The 19,399-nt window shown below is 36.1% G+C and overlaps 1 protein-coding gene across 1 annotated transcript; it reads left to right on the forward strand.

Moving 5' to 3' along the window:
* The first annotated feature begins 2,548 nt into the window (after positions 1-2,548).
* On the forward strand, positions 2,549-19,030 carry itgb3b (integrin beta 3b). The gene is made up of 15 exons (XM_051914969.1): positions 2,549-2,780; positions 3,284-3,369; positions 4,697-4,901; positions 4,984-5,236; positions 5,596-5,758; positions 5,870-6,031; positions 6,189-6,284; positions 6,382-6,471; positions 7,810-7,944; positions 9,257-9,683; positions 11,475-11,697; positions 13,082-13,182; positions 13,351-13,470; positions 14,810-14,976; positions 18,005-19,030. The coding sequence occupies exons 1-15, from the start codon at positions 2,705-2,707 to the stop codon at positions 18,071-18,073; spliced, it is 2,373 nt and encodes a 790-aa protein (XP_051770929.1). The 5' UTR covers positions 2,549-2,704; the 3' UTR covers positions 18,074-19,030.
* The last annotated feature ends 369 nt before the right edge of the window (positions 19,031-19,399 follow it).

Genomic DNA, 19,399 nt, shown 5'->3' on the forward strand with positions numbered 1-19,399 from the left:
GATATTCTATTTGGTCAATTCTTTGTCATTTATTGGATAGATTTGGGTTTTTTAAATGTGATTTTTTTTATTTTATCTGTTGCTATAGCATGATTTACAGCAAATATAGAGGAATATGGAACTGCTGCTTTCCTCCATTGTTCTGTTTTGGGTTTGTAAAATAATATACTCATCATTACTTTGTATTCAGCAATGAAACTAATGTTATCCTGTGTTGTTGTGGGATCAAGAATTGGAATTGAGTCTCAGATTGTAAAAGAAAACACAAGGAATATGTTTGATCAAAATGAATGATCATCTTTGAAAGCTTGATTAACATTTCAATCTGATGTTATATTACGCCACAGGTTCTTATAATTCCAGACACAGATTTATTAAAACGTGCAAGATCTTGCTCTTTAAAGCTCTCAAATAAAGTCTCAGACATTGACTGGCATTAGTCCCTCTCTACCTAAAGGTGCAATGTTTAAAATTTGGGAGGATCTATTGACAGAAATGCAATATAATATACATAACTATGTTTTCAGTGGTGTATAAATACCTTACATAATGAACCGTTATGTTTTTATTACCTTAGAATGAGTCATTTATATCTACATACACCGCGGGTCCCCCCTCCATGTCAAGTCGTCATTTTGCGCCTGCATGTTTCTACAGCAGCCCTAAACGGACAAACACTCTACAGAGCGAGTTTCATCACTAAGTTGTTGTTCTTCTAAATCGTTCGTGTTTATAGAGGCAGCTTGCATCGTCACTACGTTGAATAGGGCCTACGCACGAAGTAGTAGTAGTAGTAGTAGTAGTAGTAGTCGTCGTCTGGTTTACTAGAAGCAGAGACCGTTCTTTGTTAGAAGTAAGAAGAAACCTCATTGCTTGACTGGCTAACGTACTCTCTGCTATATTAGACGACATCTTTGACTTGTGTCGGCCAGACGGCCACCGTAGCTTCTCTGTTTTGCTTCGAAAGGGAGGGGTGAGCTGCCGTTGGTGGAAGTTCACAACCTCACCGCTATGCCGCTAAAATTTACACACTGCACAAAGGATATTCCTGATACAATTCTTGAAGATGACCTTCATCTAACATTCACCATTAAAAAGTTTTAGATGTCTTTAACTAAGAATTTAAGTCAAATGTTTGGTTATTATTATGGCATTTCTGCTGGAATTAGTTCTGTCTATGTTTTATCCTCAGAAAAAGAAGAACAAGGAAAGTGCATGCAACATTATAAAATCAGAGATAAGAGGTGAAATGTGTAAAATACTCGTTCTGGCACATTGTATCCTCTAACCATATTATTACAACTGAGAAGTATGTGAAATGTGTGTTTGGTAACAATATTGTAAAAGTAGCCTATTAGAATGGGTAAGTATAGGCTAGGGTATGAAGAGTTAAAATGCGACAAAATAAAGACACTGATCTGGTGATGAATGATTTTATATTTTGGAAAAGATGATGTGATGAGTTGGGCTCATTCTAGCCTAAGTCAAGTGAGGAAAATAACTTATTTTTGTATGTAGGTAAATGTATCCTCCTTTGTGCCTCTTTTGTCTCAGCCTGCGACTCTGAATACTCTGTGTTTTAGAGTCCATGCAAGTTTTCAGTTTCATGTAATTGTAGTGCATTTATTGTTGAATTTGCACAAAAATTGAAAAGGATATAAAAGAAACTGAAAAAAATCAGATTAAGAGAGAATTAGGTCCAAATGATAAAACTATTGAAAGTAAACATATTCACAGTTCAGCCACTAGAGGGAGAACAGTACCCATATCATCATCCGGGTAAATTATATTATTATTATTATTATTATAGAGGAGATGCAAATGAGCGGGTAACTGTTGAAAACCCTGTATCCATTGCATATGAAGCAACAAAAGTTGTAAGATTTATAGATAACGCGTTTCCTGTAAACCGGTCACTTGAGAATGACCCAAATGAGGTGTCAAGAATTAGCCAATAACTTGACACATTTGAAAGACGAAATGCATAATCTAAATTTCTCTGAAACCGATCGAAAAGAAAGATGTTCCATTTATTTCTTTATTGTATGGCATCCATTGTTTGAAAAGATTGAAATCTGTTATGTCATGAAATTAATTCAAGTAAGTCAAATATTATTACAACAAAAAAAAAAAATATTAGGCTAGCTGATTTGTTACCGATCCAATGAGTGTTGTACACACTCTAACCAGCTTGCTCGAGGTCTGGCAAATCATCGTCAGCCCCATGAGCTGGATAGCTGATCCATTATCTAGATCCAGCTAATGACCATCATATAGTCAAAACCATATACAGAAGGCTAATACAATGGCGATGTACATAACTTCATATTTGTGCTATAGACTTACAATTAGGCAGCAAATATGACATAGTTGATGTTGTTGTTAAACATCTTTGTTTTGGTGATGTCGTAACACTGAGATTGTCATATAAAAAATACACTGTTTTGATCACTGTGATCTTTTAAAAGTATTTACGGTTTCCATACAAGACGGCAAAATGTTCGTGAAGTCAGCCCCTCCTCTGCCCCCCTCTCGGAAATAAACCCAGTTCTGCCACAAATTTACTCTATATTTGGTGTTGGTCTGATGTCTATGCTGGAGCGTAAAGGAAGAGGAGGAGGAGAAGGGCACAGTCCGCACAAACCGCCGGTGTATCAGTAGAGAACAGCGATAAACGCCTGTATCAACTGACCCGTTACCCGAGATGGAGAAAATTTCATCCAAATTCTTAAGCTTATGGATTTATTGTGTGATTGTATTCCTAACTGATGCTGGACTAGGTACGTCCTGTCTTTTCAGTTTTCTGTAAACCTATTTATTGTGTCCCATAAAAACTTTTCTGTCTTGTCTGATCGCATTTTGATATTTTTTTTTTTTTTCTTATTTTGATATTTTTATGTCTGAACTGATAATGTGGTTCAAGACAGAGGATGAATAGGCTGTTTAATTTTGACTGTCAAATATTTAGTTTCTTTCTTTCTTTCTTTCTTTCTTTTAAACCATAAAGCATCAACATTATCACTAAATTGGCCCCACTATAAGACTTAGGCATGTGTTCATTCAGTATGCACTTGTTTCAGTTATACCTTGAATATCTGACAGATCAGGTCTGATAAAAGTCTGATAAGTGTATGTGAACTTTATGAACTTTTGTGTTTGTAAAATGTTTTGTCTGATACAATCTGGTGATGCTGATCGTTTAATTCCCCTACAAATAGAGGCAATGAATCTGATCTTATGTTAATGATTAGGCATGTTTTTGTTCATTTTCTTTCTCTCCCAGGCTCCAACATCTGCACTTCTCGAGGAGCCAGTACATGTCAGCAGTGCCTGGCAGTGCATCCTACCTGTGCCTGGTGCTTTCAGGAGGTGTGGTGCTCTACAATAATTTATGACTGAGCTGAAACATGTTTACTTTAGATTTTAATACTTTTTAAAGATTCCTGGATGGAGTAGAGAGCTGTATGATTGATAATATAATCAGACATTCATTCTTAATGGTCGTGTATTGTTATGTTTTCTGAAATGTATTAGTAAAATTATTTGATATATATGTATATATATATATATATATATCACCAGTATATTAATATGCCAATGCTCAGATCATGACTCATTGGGGATTGGCTGGATAAGACTTAAATAGACTACCTTATCTCTGGGTCAAGAAATTGTTTTGTCTTGTTTCATGACAAAACACATTTTTTCAACTTTGTTACAATTGTTTTTCAAGACTGTGATTTTACCATCATCATTACTATCTTCCACATAGTTTCCAAAATAGTCGATGACAATGCAACCGAAGTAGTGACAGATATTTTCTTTGTATTGCCTGGGGCGGGGGGAATGTATGAGTATGCATGAATTTTTTACAATAAGATTAATAAGATTAATATCATGCTTTTAGCAAATAGATTTAGAAAAAAATTATTACATGCCAACTTAAAGATTATGTCTTATGGAAACAGTTCAAAATGTTTTCAAAGACTATGTTTAAGCCTCACAACCACTGTATCATTATCAAGAGGAAAAAGGAATAAGTAGCAAGTCTCCCTTTGGATTTCTCTGTTGTTACTGTAAGTCGTTTTCAAAAACACATGCAGTCATGTATTACAGCTTTTTGATACTCAGGAAGTAAAATGACCACTGTTTCCTTAGCTGTGAAGGAAAATCCATTAATTTGTCATGTCTCAATACAAAAAATATTGGCTCAACCATTGGCCTGACTTAGGAGGACTACCATCTTTTTCAACCAATGGCAGATGAGGCAGGGAGTGTTTGATTTTATTTTAGTAATTCTGTTTGCCGCAAAAATCTTTATTAAACAATGAAAATTCTGTCATTAATTACTCACCCTCATGTAATTCATCTTCGGAACACAAATGAAGATCTTTTTGATTAAATCTGAGAGCTATAAAGCGATCGTGTCTCTTCAGAAAACTTTGGACTAATTTGGACAATCTCTTTATGAACTTTTTGAAGCATCAAATTGGTAAACACGTAGCTGTCTGTGGAGGAACAGAAAGCTCTCAGATTTGATTAAAAAGATCTTCATTTGTGTTCCGAAGATGAACAAAAGTCTTACGGGTTTGGATTGACATGAGGGTGCGTAATTAATGACAGAATTTTCATTTTTGTGTGAACTATCCTTTTAAGTGCCCTGTACAAGTATAACTGTATACCAAATGCTTATCAGGATTTTGGACAGGATGTGCCTGGCTCCTCCCGATGTGACCTGAAGAAGAACCTCATAGATGCAGGATGCAGGAGAGGAGCTCTGGAGTATCCCACCAGCAAAATGCAGGTGACAGAGGACAAGGATCTAAGTGACAAGGCCTCGGGATCCACCACCGACGTCACCCAGATCAAACCTCAGAGCATAAACATCTCTCTGAGACCTGGTGAGTTCATCAACCCCAAAACAAGTTCCCGCAAATGACAAGTTCTTCCATTAGACCGAATTGTTACTCTGGCGTTTCACAGATGATTCCCAGATCTTCACACTAAAGGTCCGTCAGGTTGAGGACTACCCAGTGGACTTGTATTATCTGATGGACCTGTCCTACTCCATGAATGACGACTTGTCTCAGTTGCGGAGGCTGGGGCGAGGCCTGGCTGAAGAGATGAGTAAAACCACCAGTAATCTGCGCATGGGCTTTGGGGCTTTCGTGGATAAACCTGTGTCCCCGTACATGTACATCTCCCCTCAAGAGGCCGTGTTAAATCCCTGTTACTCGTGAGTGATGACATATATTTACATGCTGAACATAAACATTACAGATGATGGGTGTTTATTATAAACTTGTAATTGGGCGGTGTGCTTGTTAGCTGACAGAATCTGATATTACATCTTTAGACACACTGCTATTATGGTTGAAGTGTCTCCATTTGCTGAGTTACATACAAAATAAGTATTACACTGTAAGCTGTTTTCTAAAGCTTGAATGTTGTGACTCATTTGTGCCAGCAAAGATGAATGACCAACACTACCCATTGGTTTGGCTTGGTTACACAGTTACCAGTATTAGTAAAAGCCATTGTTCTCATTTCTGGTCTTTAAATATTTCTCTCTCTCTCTATATATATATATGCTAGAATCCCATACAAATGCCAGCCTCAGTTTGGCTACAGACATGTTCTGTCTCTGACGGAGGAGGTGGGCCGCTTTACAGAGGAAGTGAAGAAACAGAAGGTGTCTCGGAACAGGGATGCCCCAGAGGGAGGCTTCGACGCCATCATACAGGCAGCCGTGTGCAAGGTTGAACTAGTTAAACAAGCAAAAAGAAATACACTGTGGCACCTTTATACGTATTTTTGGCCTACAGTCAGTTTGACCTCTCATATTTGACCATTTTTGTCTTTCTCCCAGGAGAAAATTGGTTGGAGACCAGGTGCATCTCATTTACTGGTTTTCACCACGGATGCCAAGACACATGTGGCACTGGATGGGCGCCTGGCGGGAATTGTGCGACCCAATGACGGCCAATGCTATGTGGGAACAGATAACATCTACAATATGTCTACAACTATGGTAGTGATCTTTTTAAGTACTTTTCCACACAAACTTGATGCAGTTTAGGTGGAACATATAGACATAACATTCATTTTGATGGAATATTTAGTACTAGACACACTATAATGTGTCTACAGCATATTACTTTTAATTACGCATGCTAAAATTTTTTTAGGACTATCCATCACTGGCATTAATCACAGAGAAAATGTCAGAAAACAATATAAATCTCATCTTTGCTGTGACTAGCCATGTGGAATCACTTTATAAGGTAAGAAGGTTATTAAATGTTACCGTAAATCAATGTAGTAAATGTGTGATAAGATTTTTAAGGACACTTTTGAAGATTTCTCCTCTATCCATTGTAGAACTACAGTGAGCTGATCCCTGGCACTGCAGTGGGAACGCTGTCCGAGGATTCTCATAATGTCATCCAGCTGATCCAGGATGCATATGCTGTAATGTCCCTTTTTACATGTATGAAAAGAAATTTCTGGGTTCAATACAACTTAAAGGGTTAGTTCATGCAAAAATGAAAATTCTGTCATTAATTACTCACCCTCATGTCATTCTACACCCGTAAGACCTTCGTTCATCTTCGGAACATAAATTAAGATATTTTTCATAAAATCCGATGGCTCAGTGAGGCCTGCATTGCCAGCAAGATAATTAACACTTTCAATGCCCAGAAATCTACTAAAGACGTATTTAAAACAGTTCATGTGACTACAGTGGTTCAACATTAATGTTATGAAGCGACGAGAATACTTTTTGTGCGGCAAAAAAACAAAATAACGACTTTATTCAACAATATCTAGTGATGGGTGATTTAAAAACACTGCTTCATGAAGCTTCGAAGCTTTACGAATCATTTGTTTCGAATCAGTGGTTCAGAGCGTGTATCAAACTGCCAAAGTCACGTGATTTCAGTAAACGAAACTTCGTTACGTCATAAGTGTTTTGAAATTTCAATGGTTCACCAATGGGGGGCATGAATTTGGCAGTTTGATACATGCTCCAAACCACTGATTCGAAAACAAAAGATTTGTAAAGCTTTGAAGCTTCATGAAGCAGTGTTTTGAAATCACTCATCACTAGATATTGTTGAATAAATACGTTATTTTGTTTTGTTTTTTTGGCGCACAAAAAGTATTGTTGTTGCTTCAAAGCATTAAGGTTGAACCACTGTAGTCACATGAACTGTTTTAAATACGTCTTTAATAGCTTTCTGGGCATTGAAAGTGTTAATTGTTTTGCTGGCAATGCAGGCCTCACTGAGCCATTGGATTTTATGAAAAATATCTTAATTTGTGTTCCGAAGATGAACGAAGGTCTTACGGGTGTGGAACGACATGAGGGTGAGTAATTAATGACAGAATTTTCATTTTTGGGTGAACTAACCCTTTAAGTGACAATTTACTGCTAGCAAGACGGGCTTTGAATAAATCTTGGCTCTCAATACAATTTAATCTGTAGTTTTATCAAAAGTCTTGCATCATCTGGCGGACTTTTGCTGGCAAATAAATGGGGATAAAAACCGGGTCCAGGTAACTAAGAGAAAGAGTACACACTGTTCAGTCAAGATGTGTTGTTTACCACATAAAATAATGTGATTTTTGTTTAAAAAATGTGTTAAAATGATTTTCTGTGATGATCCACATTATGCCACATATGGTATCAATAAAACTGAACTTGTGTTGAACCTGGAACATTCCTTCAAAAGGCTTTACTCCATTCACATGGTCTGTGGTCACTGATCTATTGTTTGCTCTTGTGTTTGTGTGTTTGTGTAACAGAAACTGCGCTCTAAGGTTGAGCTGGAGCTCTTGAATGTCCCGGAAGAGCTCAGTCTGACATTTAATGCCACATGTCTTAATGGAGAGGTCATCCCTGGGCTAAAATCCTGCTCTGGCCTCAAAAGAGGAGATACCGTCAGTATTGCTCTTCTCTTTTTCTCTCTTTCTGTCCATCTCTCTACTTTTCTCCATCCATCTCATTTGATTCTCATGTCTTTTTTCTCCCTTTAAAATTCCTGGTGTTGCTTAACTGAACCACTTATTCCATAACTCCCCTAGAGTCAATTCGTTCACTTACTTCACTTTCAGTCTCACACCCACTCTGATGTCTTGACATATTCCACAAGAAGAGGAGCACAGGAAATATCCCTTCTAATGTGCAATCAACTGCCTTCCTTGATAAATGAGTTGCAGAAAATATTGTGGTTTCACTCCCTTCCTCGTAAATGGTTAACTGTAAAAACTTACACATATACAGGACAAGTGGGTGTAACTGTGCCATTACTCATTTTGCTGAGTGTGTCTAGGCAGCAGACTTGCCTTTTTCCTGTTCTCTGTCATACTGCTCTGACTCACACCATCCAGCCTTCAGTTCAGACTGTCTGTTATTCCAACACACTCACTGTCAACAACGGAAGGATAAGACTCACATATGTCATGTACATGATGGCTAAACATCCCCACAATAAATATAAATAAAATAGATTTTAAAATAGTATTTTATTTTTCAACTATATTATATTATATTATATTATATTATATTATATTATATTATGCCTTATGTTGTGTTATATTATTTTTCCCTACAAAAAAAAAAAAAGTCTTCAAATGGAGAATTAAAAAAAACAAAAACATTATTGAGGCAGATGAGTAAAGTATTGAATTGACATTATTAGACAATATATTTCAATTAACTGTAATTATAATATTTAATTTATAAGTATTTTAATACTAAATAAAGTTTAATTTATTTAAATATAATTGAATATTTACTACCATTTAAAGGTTTATGGTACTGTAGTTTTTAAAAGATGTCTCTTATGCTCACCACAAGGCTGCATTTATTTGATCAAAAATACTTTAAAATATAATTAAATATAATTAATTTTAAAATATTTTAAAGTTTTATTTATTTCTGTTATTTACGAACCATTATTCTATGTTGAAATCAGTTTTATATTTTTTTGGAAACTATGATACTTTGCTTTTTTCAGGATTCTTTGATTAATTAAAAGCAGCAAACTTTTTGTAACTATGTAAAATTATTTTCTGTCACTTTTTATCTATTGATTAAAAGTATTAATTAAAAAAGAAATCTTACTGACCCCAAACTTTTGAATGGTAGTGTGAGCTTAACACTGTCCCACAGTTCAAATATCTTTAATAATGTTTTTGAACACTGGTGCTCTGTAACAACCCTGCATTTTCTTCAATATCATCTTTCCAGGTGTCCTTTAGCGTAGAAGCTCGGGCCAGGGGCTGTCCCAAGGAGAAGCACAAGACCTTTACCATCAAACCAGTGGGCTTTAAAGACACGTTGCAGATCACAGTCAACTTTGAGTGTGAGTGTAAATGCCAAGCTAAGGCAGAGCCCGACAGTCCCATCTGTCACCACGGCAATGGCACCTATGAGTGTGGAATCTGCCTGTGTAACCCAGGACGATTGGGTCCCAGGTGTGAGTGTGCAGAAGGGGACTACAGCCCCACCGAGCAGGATGCCTGCACAGGTCCTGACAAGGTAATCTGCAGCGGCCGTGGAGACTGCGTGTGCGGCCAATGTGTGTGCCACAATAATGATTTCGGCAAGGTGTGGGGGAAGAGGTGTGAGTGTGACGATTTCAGCTGCTTGCGGTACAAAGGAGAGCTCTGCTCAGGTAAGACAAGATTTGGGGTCAGGTAAAGTCAGATGCTACTTTGTTCACAGTGATAGAGTTTTATTATTACATTGGTTTGTTTTAGTGAATCAAAACTGTACAGTACAAGTGTAGTCTAATTTAAAAATCAACAAATGTTTTTAGTGAATCAAAGACACACTGTTTACAACTTACTGTTACCTGTGTGTTGTATTTAAGGTTTGTAACCAAAAAAACTAAAGTTTTTCAGTAATATTTTATTAAAAAAAGAATAAATATAATGTTACCATATTTTTGTTTCAGATGTAGTTGATCATGTAGACATATAATGATTTGACATCTAGAAAGTGTCTTAATGTTTTTGTTTTCATTTTAAACCATGTACATTTTGTTTTACTATTTAAAACCGTACAAAGATCTTTTTGCATGAATATCATTTGCTTGAATATTGTGCTGGTGTTAGAATATTGTACTGGTGTTAAGGGTCCAAATACTTTTTAGGGCTACTGCATCTCAGCCTTGACTAACTCACAACCAGCAGGATATTAGAATAAAGGCTCTGTTTTTCACAGGCTGTTATTTTGTACAAAAGTCTTTCTTTACGAGTAAGATTCTCTATTCCCTGCCTCACATCACCTCAAAGGAATTACCTACAATAACACTAAAATGTCTCCTGCGTTAGTCGAAGAACGAGCTTCTCTTATAAATAAACATGCTCTGTGGGACTTGGCAGGCTAAACCATGTGTTGACCTATTTGAGACATGTGTGTTTGTTCTTCAGACAAGGTGCTGATGTTCCAATGGGGCGCGTTTGAGTTGGAATGACCGAATAGTTTATGTAAAATGCTGTAGTGCACCTCTTGAAGTTGTGTACCTCTTGGAAGGGGGTTGGTTTCTCGCTTAAGCAGAACCAGATCTTGGTATTCGTGATTCTAAAAGATTTCATAGTGTACCTTTGACGTAAAAAAGTTTTTAGCCTCTTAAATCAACAAGAAGTTTCTTAAAGCCTCAATAGCGTATTCCCAGAGGCCCAAAGTTATCCAGAAAATGCCTTTCTGTGTTGTCACACACTGATGATGTCATTGAACCAAGATTAGCCCAGTGAGGGAGTAAAGTGCTGTTTGGGCTGATGTGAAGGGTCTGTATTGTTTTTCTGTGGGAAGAATAATTACATGGATTACAGTGTTATTTTTCACATTTGGTTAGCCATTTTTTTTATTTCCATTTTGTTTTTAATTTAGCTGCATCATTGTGTTTTCAACCAAACTCCCATATCATGTATAAGAACTGTTTTGCTAAGCCATTGTAATCTCCTACACAAACATGCACACAGCCGCAGATATGTTTATAATTATAACTGTAAATCATGCATGTAATGGGGCTCAGGATTCCGCCATTGAATGTCAAGTGAAATACATTACAATACTTATCATATTAATTCTGTCACATTCTTGACATTCACCAGAGCCAGATGTCCATTTTTAGAAATCTGTGTGATTAAAAAAGAAAGATGGATCTGTTTGACAGCATTTAAGCATGGTTTCCAGTGGGGAATTTAATTTGTGAACCATGGAAAGCCTAAGCATAATATTTGGAAATGAGTAATTATTTCAATGCATGTGTGGAATGTACAACTCCTTACATGAGAGACTTTTATTGGCTCAAGTTCAAACTAACCCTAATTACATTATGGGACTGAACATTATTCAGCCTGGAAAGGGTCTTTCTTGTAAGGGTCAAACATACAGTCATGTGGAACCTGCTCACTTATTCCCATGTTTGTGTTATTTTTCCTTTCATGGCCGATTCCAGGTCATGGCACTTGTTCCTGTGGTTTTTGCCAGTGTGATCCAGACTGGAAGGGGGAGAACTGCAATTGTTCTACTCGTACAGACACCTGTATGTCCAGCTTGGGGCTGCTGTGCAGCGGTCGTGGTCAGTGTGTGTGTGGGAGCTGTGAGTGCACTCAGCCTGGGGCCTACGGCTCCACCTGCGACAAATGCCCCACCTGCCCTGACGCCTGCACCCTGAAGAAGTGAGCATAATACTGATATAAGTATAAAATAGCATTATCGGAGTAGCAAACTGCCATTCTACTGTTTCTGCAGTGTGTGTATATGCTTTACACAGTATAAAATATTAAAAGTATTAAAATAACAATTTGGATTTCCAATTGGATGGCAGTCATTGAATTAAATGTGCAGTATGATGAGGTCATGTGACCACAGTGTAGCATACTACTATTTGAAATGTTTATTTTTGCATAAGACATTCTGTTTAATATACCATATATTTTTTATAGTATGGAAGTACACAGTTTACACTGTACACAGTATTCAGAAAGCCAGTGGTTCTCAACCAGAGGGTCCTCAAGATGACTTATTATGAATCAAAATGAGACAAAACACCTAAAAATCATAAAATAGTTCTTATTTCCATTCACCCTGTTAACCACTTCATTTTTATAAAGAATATACATTTTTCTAGTTATGTCAACTCTAAAATATTTTGTTGGGTACAAATTAAGGCTTTTCACACTGCACTTAACCCCGGGCTATCGTCTTTGCAAACACCGCTTTTAACCCTGGGTAAAGGAACATTTCACACTTGGAATTTAGAAACGGAGTTAGCCCAGGGTTAGACTTTTTGCAGTGTTAACACCGCATTGCGGTGCCAAACTTGTACAGTTTGAAATGATGCAGTGTTAGAATGTTAGAGATAGATGCTTAGCAACAGACAACCAATAGCGTGCCTCATATTTGCCTGCTTTGGACAGTGACGGAAGCACTACGCATTGTATATAAACAGTTAATTCAGTGTTTGAGAGGAAAAATGTCAAATGCTGACAGAAAATGCGACAATTTGAGTGAAGAAGAGACCGTTTCGATCTTAACTTTATAGTCCGAAATGTCCATTCAGTATAAACTTGATAGTACAGTCAGCAATACAAGGATGCACAATGCCAGAGCTATGTAAACAGGTCGCGTGCTGCGTTTATGCAATCAATGACACTGACACAGCAAATATGCAAATAGGAACGTTAACCCAGGGTTTAGGAACGTCAGCTTATGAATACCCTGTATTAATTTTTAACCCTGGGTAAATTATGAGCAAGAGCAAGATAACCCAGGATTTTGTTTACCCGGGGTTTAGAATGAACCAGGGTTAACTATTTCTATTGTGAGTAAAAATTATTTTTAAAGGGTTAGTTCACCCAGAAATGAAAATTCTGTCGTTAATTACTCACCCTCATGTTGTTCCAAACCCGTAAGACCTTTGTACATATTCGGAACACAAATAAAGAACTAGTATTCCAAATAGTATTCCATTCCAAACATATCCAACAAGTTCATAAGTTTATGTCAAGTCTTTATTTAAGTAAAATATTTTTATGTCTTTAAACTTTTTTTTTTCTCTAGGGACTGTGTAGAGTGTAAGCACTTTAAGAGGGGGAAACTCTTCGATGATGAAACCTGCTCTCGAATCTGCAGAGATGAAATCAGACTGGTGGATGATCTGGGTAACATTATCACATTCATTTATAATAGATAATAACCAAAACATTGGTAATTTAATGAACAATAATAATAATACAAAACAATATTATTATTATAATTCTATCAGTGAATCATGACAGCCATCCAGCTTTCTTCTGTAAGCTTTTTTATAACCCTCTGTTACTCAACAGTGTTCCATGATAAAAATGCAGTAAATTGCACCTATAAGGATGAGGATGACTGCGTGCAAAGGTTTCAGTACTATGAGGACAACAGTGGCAAATCCATCTTATCTCTGGTCAAAGAGCCAGGTAACACCCTAATTTGTGGTCATCAGTGTTTACTGTTTCAGATGCTGGTCTCCATCTTTTTACAAGGTGGTTTGAGAAGATGAAAGCATATTATTCAGGGTACTAGTGTTTATTTTATTTTTGGATATTAGAGATTTGAGAATATAGAAGTTTATAGGTGTTTGTGTAAGCGTGTGGATGTGTAGGTGTATGTGCAGTGTGTGACGGCTGTAAATTCAGGAGCCCGCAGTGAGAGTCTGCTGCTCTGCTTTAATTGACACACATGTGGAACATGGGCTCTATTAGTGGAGCACACATCTCCAGAACCCAGGGAGCACCCCACCTTGTAAAAACACACAGCAATAAACAACATCCAAGCTACTGAAGAACCTGCTGACAGTGTAATTCCTACTAAGACAGGAATGGTTCAGACAGGAAGCAAAGACACTATAGAGAAGAGAGCTTACAGATTATTTTTGAAAAGTCTGGAAAAAAAATTAAATCAAGATACATAAACACTACTGTTTAAAAGTTTAGGGTCAGTAAGTGTTTCATTTTTAAAAAAATTTAATAATTTTATTCAGCAAGGACGCATTGAATTGCTCAAAATTGGAGTAAAAATCAAAAACAGCCATTTAAATTGTAATAATATTTCACATTATTAATATAAAATGTTTTTATTAATAAAATAAATGCAGCCTTAGTGAGCATAAAGGCCCATTCAAAAAATTGTTCTGAAATAGTTTCCAATGATAATGTTTCTCTATGCCATTATGGCAAGCTGTTTTAACATTTAATCCTTAAAAGTCCTAGTATCTATTTTCATGCTACTGTATTTATTTTTTAGATACTAGTATCTATTCCATTAGGTGCTAGTACTTATTCATTAGCTACTAGTGCTTATTCTTTAGGTACTATTTCTTAGTTATTAGATCCTGATACTCATTCATTAGACAATAGTACCTATTAAATAGACACTATTACTTATTCATTAGAAACTAGTTCCTATTAAATAGATACTAGTACTTATTATTAAATACTAATACTTATGCATTAGATACTAGTACCTATTAAATAGATACTAGTACATTTTAAGGATTGAATGTTAAATTGGCTTGCCATAGTGCCGTTTTAGCGTGGACTCTGCTATTCTTTTATATTTAGAAGGATTTTTTATAACTATATCTTTATCGTTATTATTATAGTTATCATCCCTGGTGTGAGGCTTTTAAAAAATTAAAAAACTTACCAACACCAGACTTTTGAACAGTAGTGTAAATAAAATTAAACACACTTTTTTGCCTTTTTTATGAAAGTTTTAAAGCATCTCTCACTCACATTTCCTTTTTCTGTGTACTAGACTGCCCTAAAGGCCCTGATATCTTGGTGGTGCTTCTGTCAGTAGCTGGTGCCATCTTGTTCTTGGGTCTGGCCGCCCTGCTTATCTGGAAACTGCTTATCACCATCCATGATCGCCGTGAATTTGCTAAGTTCGAGGAGGAGCGGGCACGTGCAAAGTGGGAAACGGTTAGTGAAGTGTAAAAATATGCACAAAATCCACTTTGTGCATACTGCAGTACATTTCAGACAGAAGCTAAGTGATCAAAGGGTACACCTCAGGATACATAACAAAACGCATTTACTCTCACACACCCCTCTGTTTAATGTAAAAAGCTCAAATTACTGTGTCTAAGTAGCTTGGTGAACTATAGATGTTGGCAGGATGATTTTACTGTTTCAGTGGCATGCTGTTTTTCCCCTCAGAACAAAGGAAACGCCTCCGTACCCTTGGGCAAGTTTTGTTTTAAATTATCCAATGCTAATTAGGCTTTCCCCAGTGAGATCTCGAGCCACATGTGAACCCACTTAACCTTTATCCTGAAATATGTGTAATCCCAGCTAACAAAAATATGTTCCAAGAATGTTTTGCCAACATTCCCTTTTATTTATTGAAACGTTATTTCTGAATGTTCTCTGAACATCCAGTTTATTTAAGTCCCCCTGCATCAATGATTTTATCCCTTAAAACTCATCGTTGATAATCATAATTACATATTTCAACTTTTTTTCTGTGAAAATTATTTTGTCATGCCTCAAAATAGTTTATTTGTAGCTCTACACCCTTCTTCATTTAGTATACGTGGATATATAAATATGCAAATTAGTCTCCGCCTCCACTAAACCACTCCAGCTCGGATTACCCGATCCACTCGGTCAACTGTAGTAAACGCTACACAATGGCAAGTGGAAATATTGGTTTACAGTTTTTTTACTGCTTACACACATTTTTAAAACTTACACACACAAAATGCAAAATGCCTCACATCTCTTGCAAAATGAAGTACTGCATTCAAAATATCACAAACACATCTCAAAAGCAAACATTTGTATTACTTTGCACATTTGCCATAATATTCTATTTTTGGATATATCATATACATACAGTTATTCAAAACCTAAAGCTCTTCTTTCATGTGCTCCTACATTTCTGTACAAGATTGAAAGTAATTGGCAGAGAGATGTTGAAAAATTCATGGTAAGCATAAAAGCAAGATTGAAACCAAACTATTTTTTTTTTTTTACTGTAAGCATGTGTGGTTGTGAATACAGTATTACACAGTACGAAAGAAAAAAAAATACATCAACCATGTGTAGCTGGACAAAAAAAAAAAAATTTATTGAAACAGGTGAATATTCCAAAGGAATGGTGTGTATGTGTGTCCAGGTAGGGGACCAAGTGTCCCCACAAGTATAGTAATACTTTGACTTTGTGGGGAATTTTTTTACAGTAAGTCCCTATGAGGAAACAAACTTTTACGTAAATCATACAGAATGATGTTTTCTGAAAATCTAAAATAGCAGATAGTTTTCTGTCATGGGTAGGTCTAGTGGTAGGGTTAGCGTAGGGAGATAGAATATACGTTTTACAGTATAAAACATGGAAAGCCAACATGTGTTTGTTGTGTGTGTGTTTGATGGTGGGCGAGATGGTTGGGTGTATCTAGGCTCCATCTCTCCTCCTGGCTGGGTCCAGCCACAATACTTCATCCACGTCACATGCTATGTTCTCTCTTGCGTATCCAATCTTGGATGAAGGCAGTGTCTGTGTCTCCACATGCCTCCTCCATTGCCTGGAGAGTGTTATGTTGACATAGGGATGACGATCATGCACTTTCCAGCACCATGTGGAGAAAAAATCCTCAATAGGGTTTAGAAATTATGAATATGGAAGCAAGTAGACAACAGAAAAGTTGTTCAAAACCTATAACTTGACCTTTGGCATATTTAAAGGCCTATTCTAAAGACATGATTGGATGGTGTTAAGTAAAGCAATGAGTGTTTGCACATGTGAGGAGTTAGTGTGAGGCACTGATGAATTAGTGTGGCATTTGGTTGTGTTTGAAAAAGGAAATCAAGATACTTCCTGTTAGATTTTTGTGTGTTATATAGAGAGTTGTGTTTTGCAAAAAGTGTTTTATGAAATTGAAAAATTAGTCAAAGGCCAAGAATTAGTGTATGGTTTTGCAGATTTGGCGTGTGGTTCTGGTGTTTGAGTGTCAGGATTCAGAAATTGTGTGACAAGTAAGGATTTTGTGTGTAAGCAGTTGAAAAAAACTGTAATTCAGCCATATATGTTTGAACCAGAAACTTCAGAAGAAGAGGAAGAGCAAATTATACAAGGTTGTGTACAAGTCAGTGTATCAGAATGGTAATGTGTTTTATGTACTGCTCTCTACAACGCTGGACCCATAACGGTAATTTATATGATTAGAATTTGGCTTGATATCAAACAGCTAATAATATGTTGCTAATGTTACACAAACCATGTTCCCATTTGCCGTCAGAGTCAGACAGCTGGCTTCTAAAAATCAGCATCCTTAAAAATGTTTTGAACATCAGAGAAAGGCATATAGTTCATCATAACATCGTAATAAACATCATACACATAATTCACCTGATATATTGCTATGTATCTGATTGTTCCTGTCCATTCTTAAAGGTGTTCTTGTGCTCACTGATAGGAAAATCTTTGATATTCAGCAATGGTGTTGACTGAATTTGCACATGGATTGTCTTAAAGCATATTAAAAACACCACATAGACATGTAAACAACATTAAAAAAGTGATTTGCACCACAGGGGGTCTTTAAACGTTTTTAAAAATGTCTTGGTTATGCGAACATTAAGGGCACATTTTATCATTTTGCAAACATTATGGGAATGTTGCTAACAAGTGTTAGCATTAAAAAAATGCTAGCAAACGTCCAACTAAAACGTTTCAGAAGAAAAGTCCCATGAAGGATGTATAAATACCAACATTTTAAGAACATTTTTAAAGACCAGATAACTCTGAATGAATGTTCTATTAATGTTACTGGAAGATATTTGCTCATAACTTTGAGAGAACCTTGCCAGAATGTTAGCCAAAGTTCTGCTAACATTTCCTGTTAGCTGAGCTATGACTCTTGTTTAAGGAGGGTTTAGGCTAGAAAAAGCATATTGGTCTATTGTACACTGGTATAAATGCACACTGAATTCATTTTTATTCTTGTAGGGCCACAACCCCCTCTACAAAGGTGCCACATCAACATTCACGAACATCACATATCGAGGCAAGGACTGACCGCAGAAAGCAGAGGAAGAACTGGACTAGCGTTCATAAATTTATAAGGTTTAAAAGTGTTTCCTTCAAGGTTTCTTTTTTTTAATAAGGCAAATTGAACATGAACAGGAAAGGATTGTACATATTTTGTTGTTGTACATATGTAAAGTCAAAAATGGCACCTCTGTGGAAGTCTTTCTGTCTGTCACTGGATGAATGATAATCTTTACATTTGCTTCTTACATGAGTATATTTGTCAGCACAGTGACTGGAGAGAGCGACACACGGCAAGACATTTCCTTCCTCTCCCTGATCCTTCACTCTGTGTAGTGGCAGATATGAATGATAAAAAGCCTGAGCAATCTTTCCAACTACTGATGGCCTGTGGTAACACTGAGTCCCTCATTGTGAACATAAAATATTCTAAATATAAGCTGTTATCTTTGCTGTGGTTATAGCTGTATTAATATTATGCATCTTCAGTATCCTAGAGGTAGCTTTATCACACTGGCCTTTAGTACACAGTTTTGGTAGGATTCACAAACCCAAGCAATGTATAAAAATTTGCAGAAGTTTTCTGTCTCCAGCATTTTTACAAAATGTTCACCAAAAATAGACACAGTGTAATTATTTGTATGGCAGAATGACCTTAAAGGTCAAAAAGTACCTCACAGCTCAAGTGCAAAAAATTGTAACATTGCTCTCTATTGGGAAATATATGAAATCCTGGAATTTGTTCTTTTTTAGTGCTGTCAGACATGTCACATTACATATGACATATGTTATGTGTTAATTAAATAGTTAGACAGAAATGAAAAAAATATTTGTTTTAAATGTTTTTGTTTGTTTGTTTTTGGAAAAAATATAATAAATTTAATGTGATACTTAAGTGCAATGTCCTTACCTATCCTAATATCTAGTGATGCCACACACTTAAATCTTAATATCAATAAAAAAAAAATTAAAAAAAAAATTAAACATGATATGTATCAATGTTTTTTGTTTCATGCTGAGTTAACATTTATTATTAATATTATTTTAATTAATATTAATTAGTATTATTTTAATAATGACTAATTCTATATTATTTGCTGTGCGAAGGCATGTTGTTATTCCGTAGACTCTATATGTATTGAACTACAGCACCACCTACTGGACTGATGTTACAACTACAACTCTAGTGATTTTGTTTGCTTCTTTATCAAGACACAGTTAGGTATTTATTATGTAAGTTATTTATGATTATAGGTTTTACGTGCAGCAGATAATTTACTATAGAAAATGTACATTTAGTGTATATCCTCAAAATATTTTGAAAGGACATTTTCTGAAATCTGATTCGCTCAA

This window comes from Ctenopharyngodon idella, chromosome 12 (genome assembly GCF_019924925.1).
Source record: "Ctenopharyngodon idella isolate HZGC_01 chromosome 12, HZGC01, whole genome shotgun sequence".
Lineage (NCBI taxonomy): Eukaryota > Metazoa > Chordata > Actinopteri > Cypriniformes > Xenocyprididae > Ctenopharyngodon > Ctenopharyngodon idella.

Excerpts from the sequence above, each read along its gene's own strand:
- itgb3b (XM_051914969.1), top strand. The coding sequence starts at position 2,705 with ATGGAGAAAATTTCATCCAAATTCTTAAGCTTATGGATTTATTGTGTG. Across the intron at positions 6,032-6,188 it reads ACAATATGTCTACAACTATG|GACTATCCATCACTGGCATT; the intron begins GTAGTGATCTTT and ends AAATTTTTTTAG. Across the intron at positions 13,471-14,809 it reads ATCTCTGGTCAAAGAGCCAG|ACTGCCCTAAAGGCCCTGAT; the intron begins GTAACACCCTAA and ends TCTGTGTACTAG.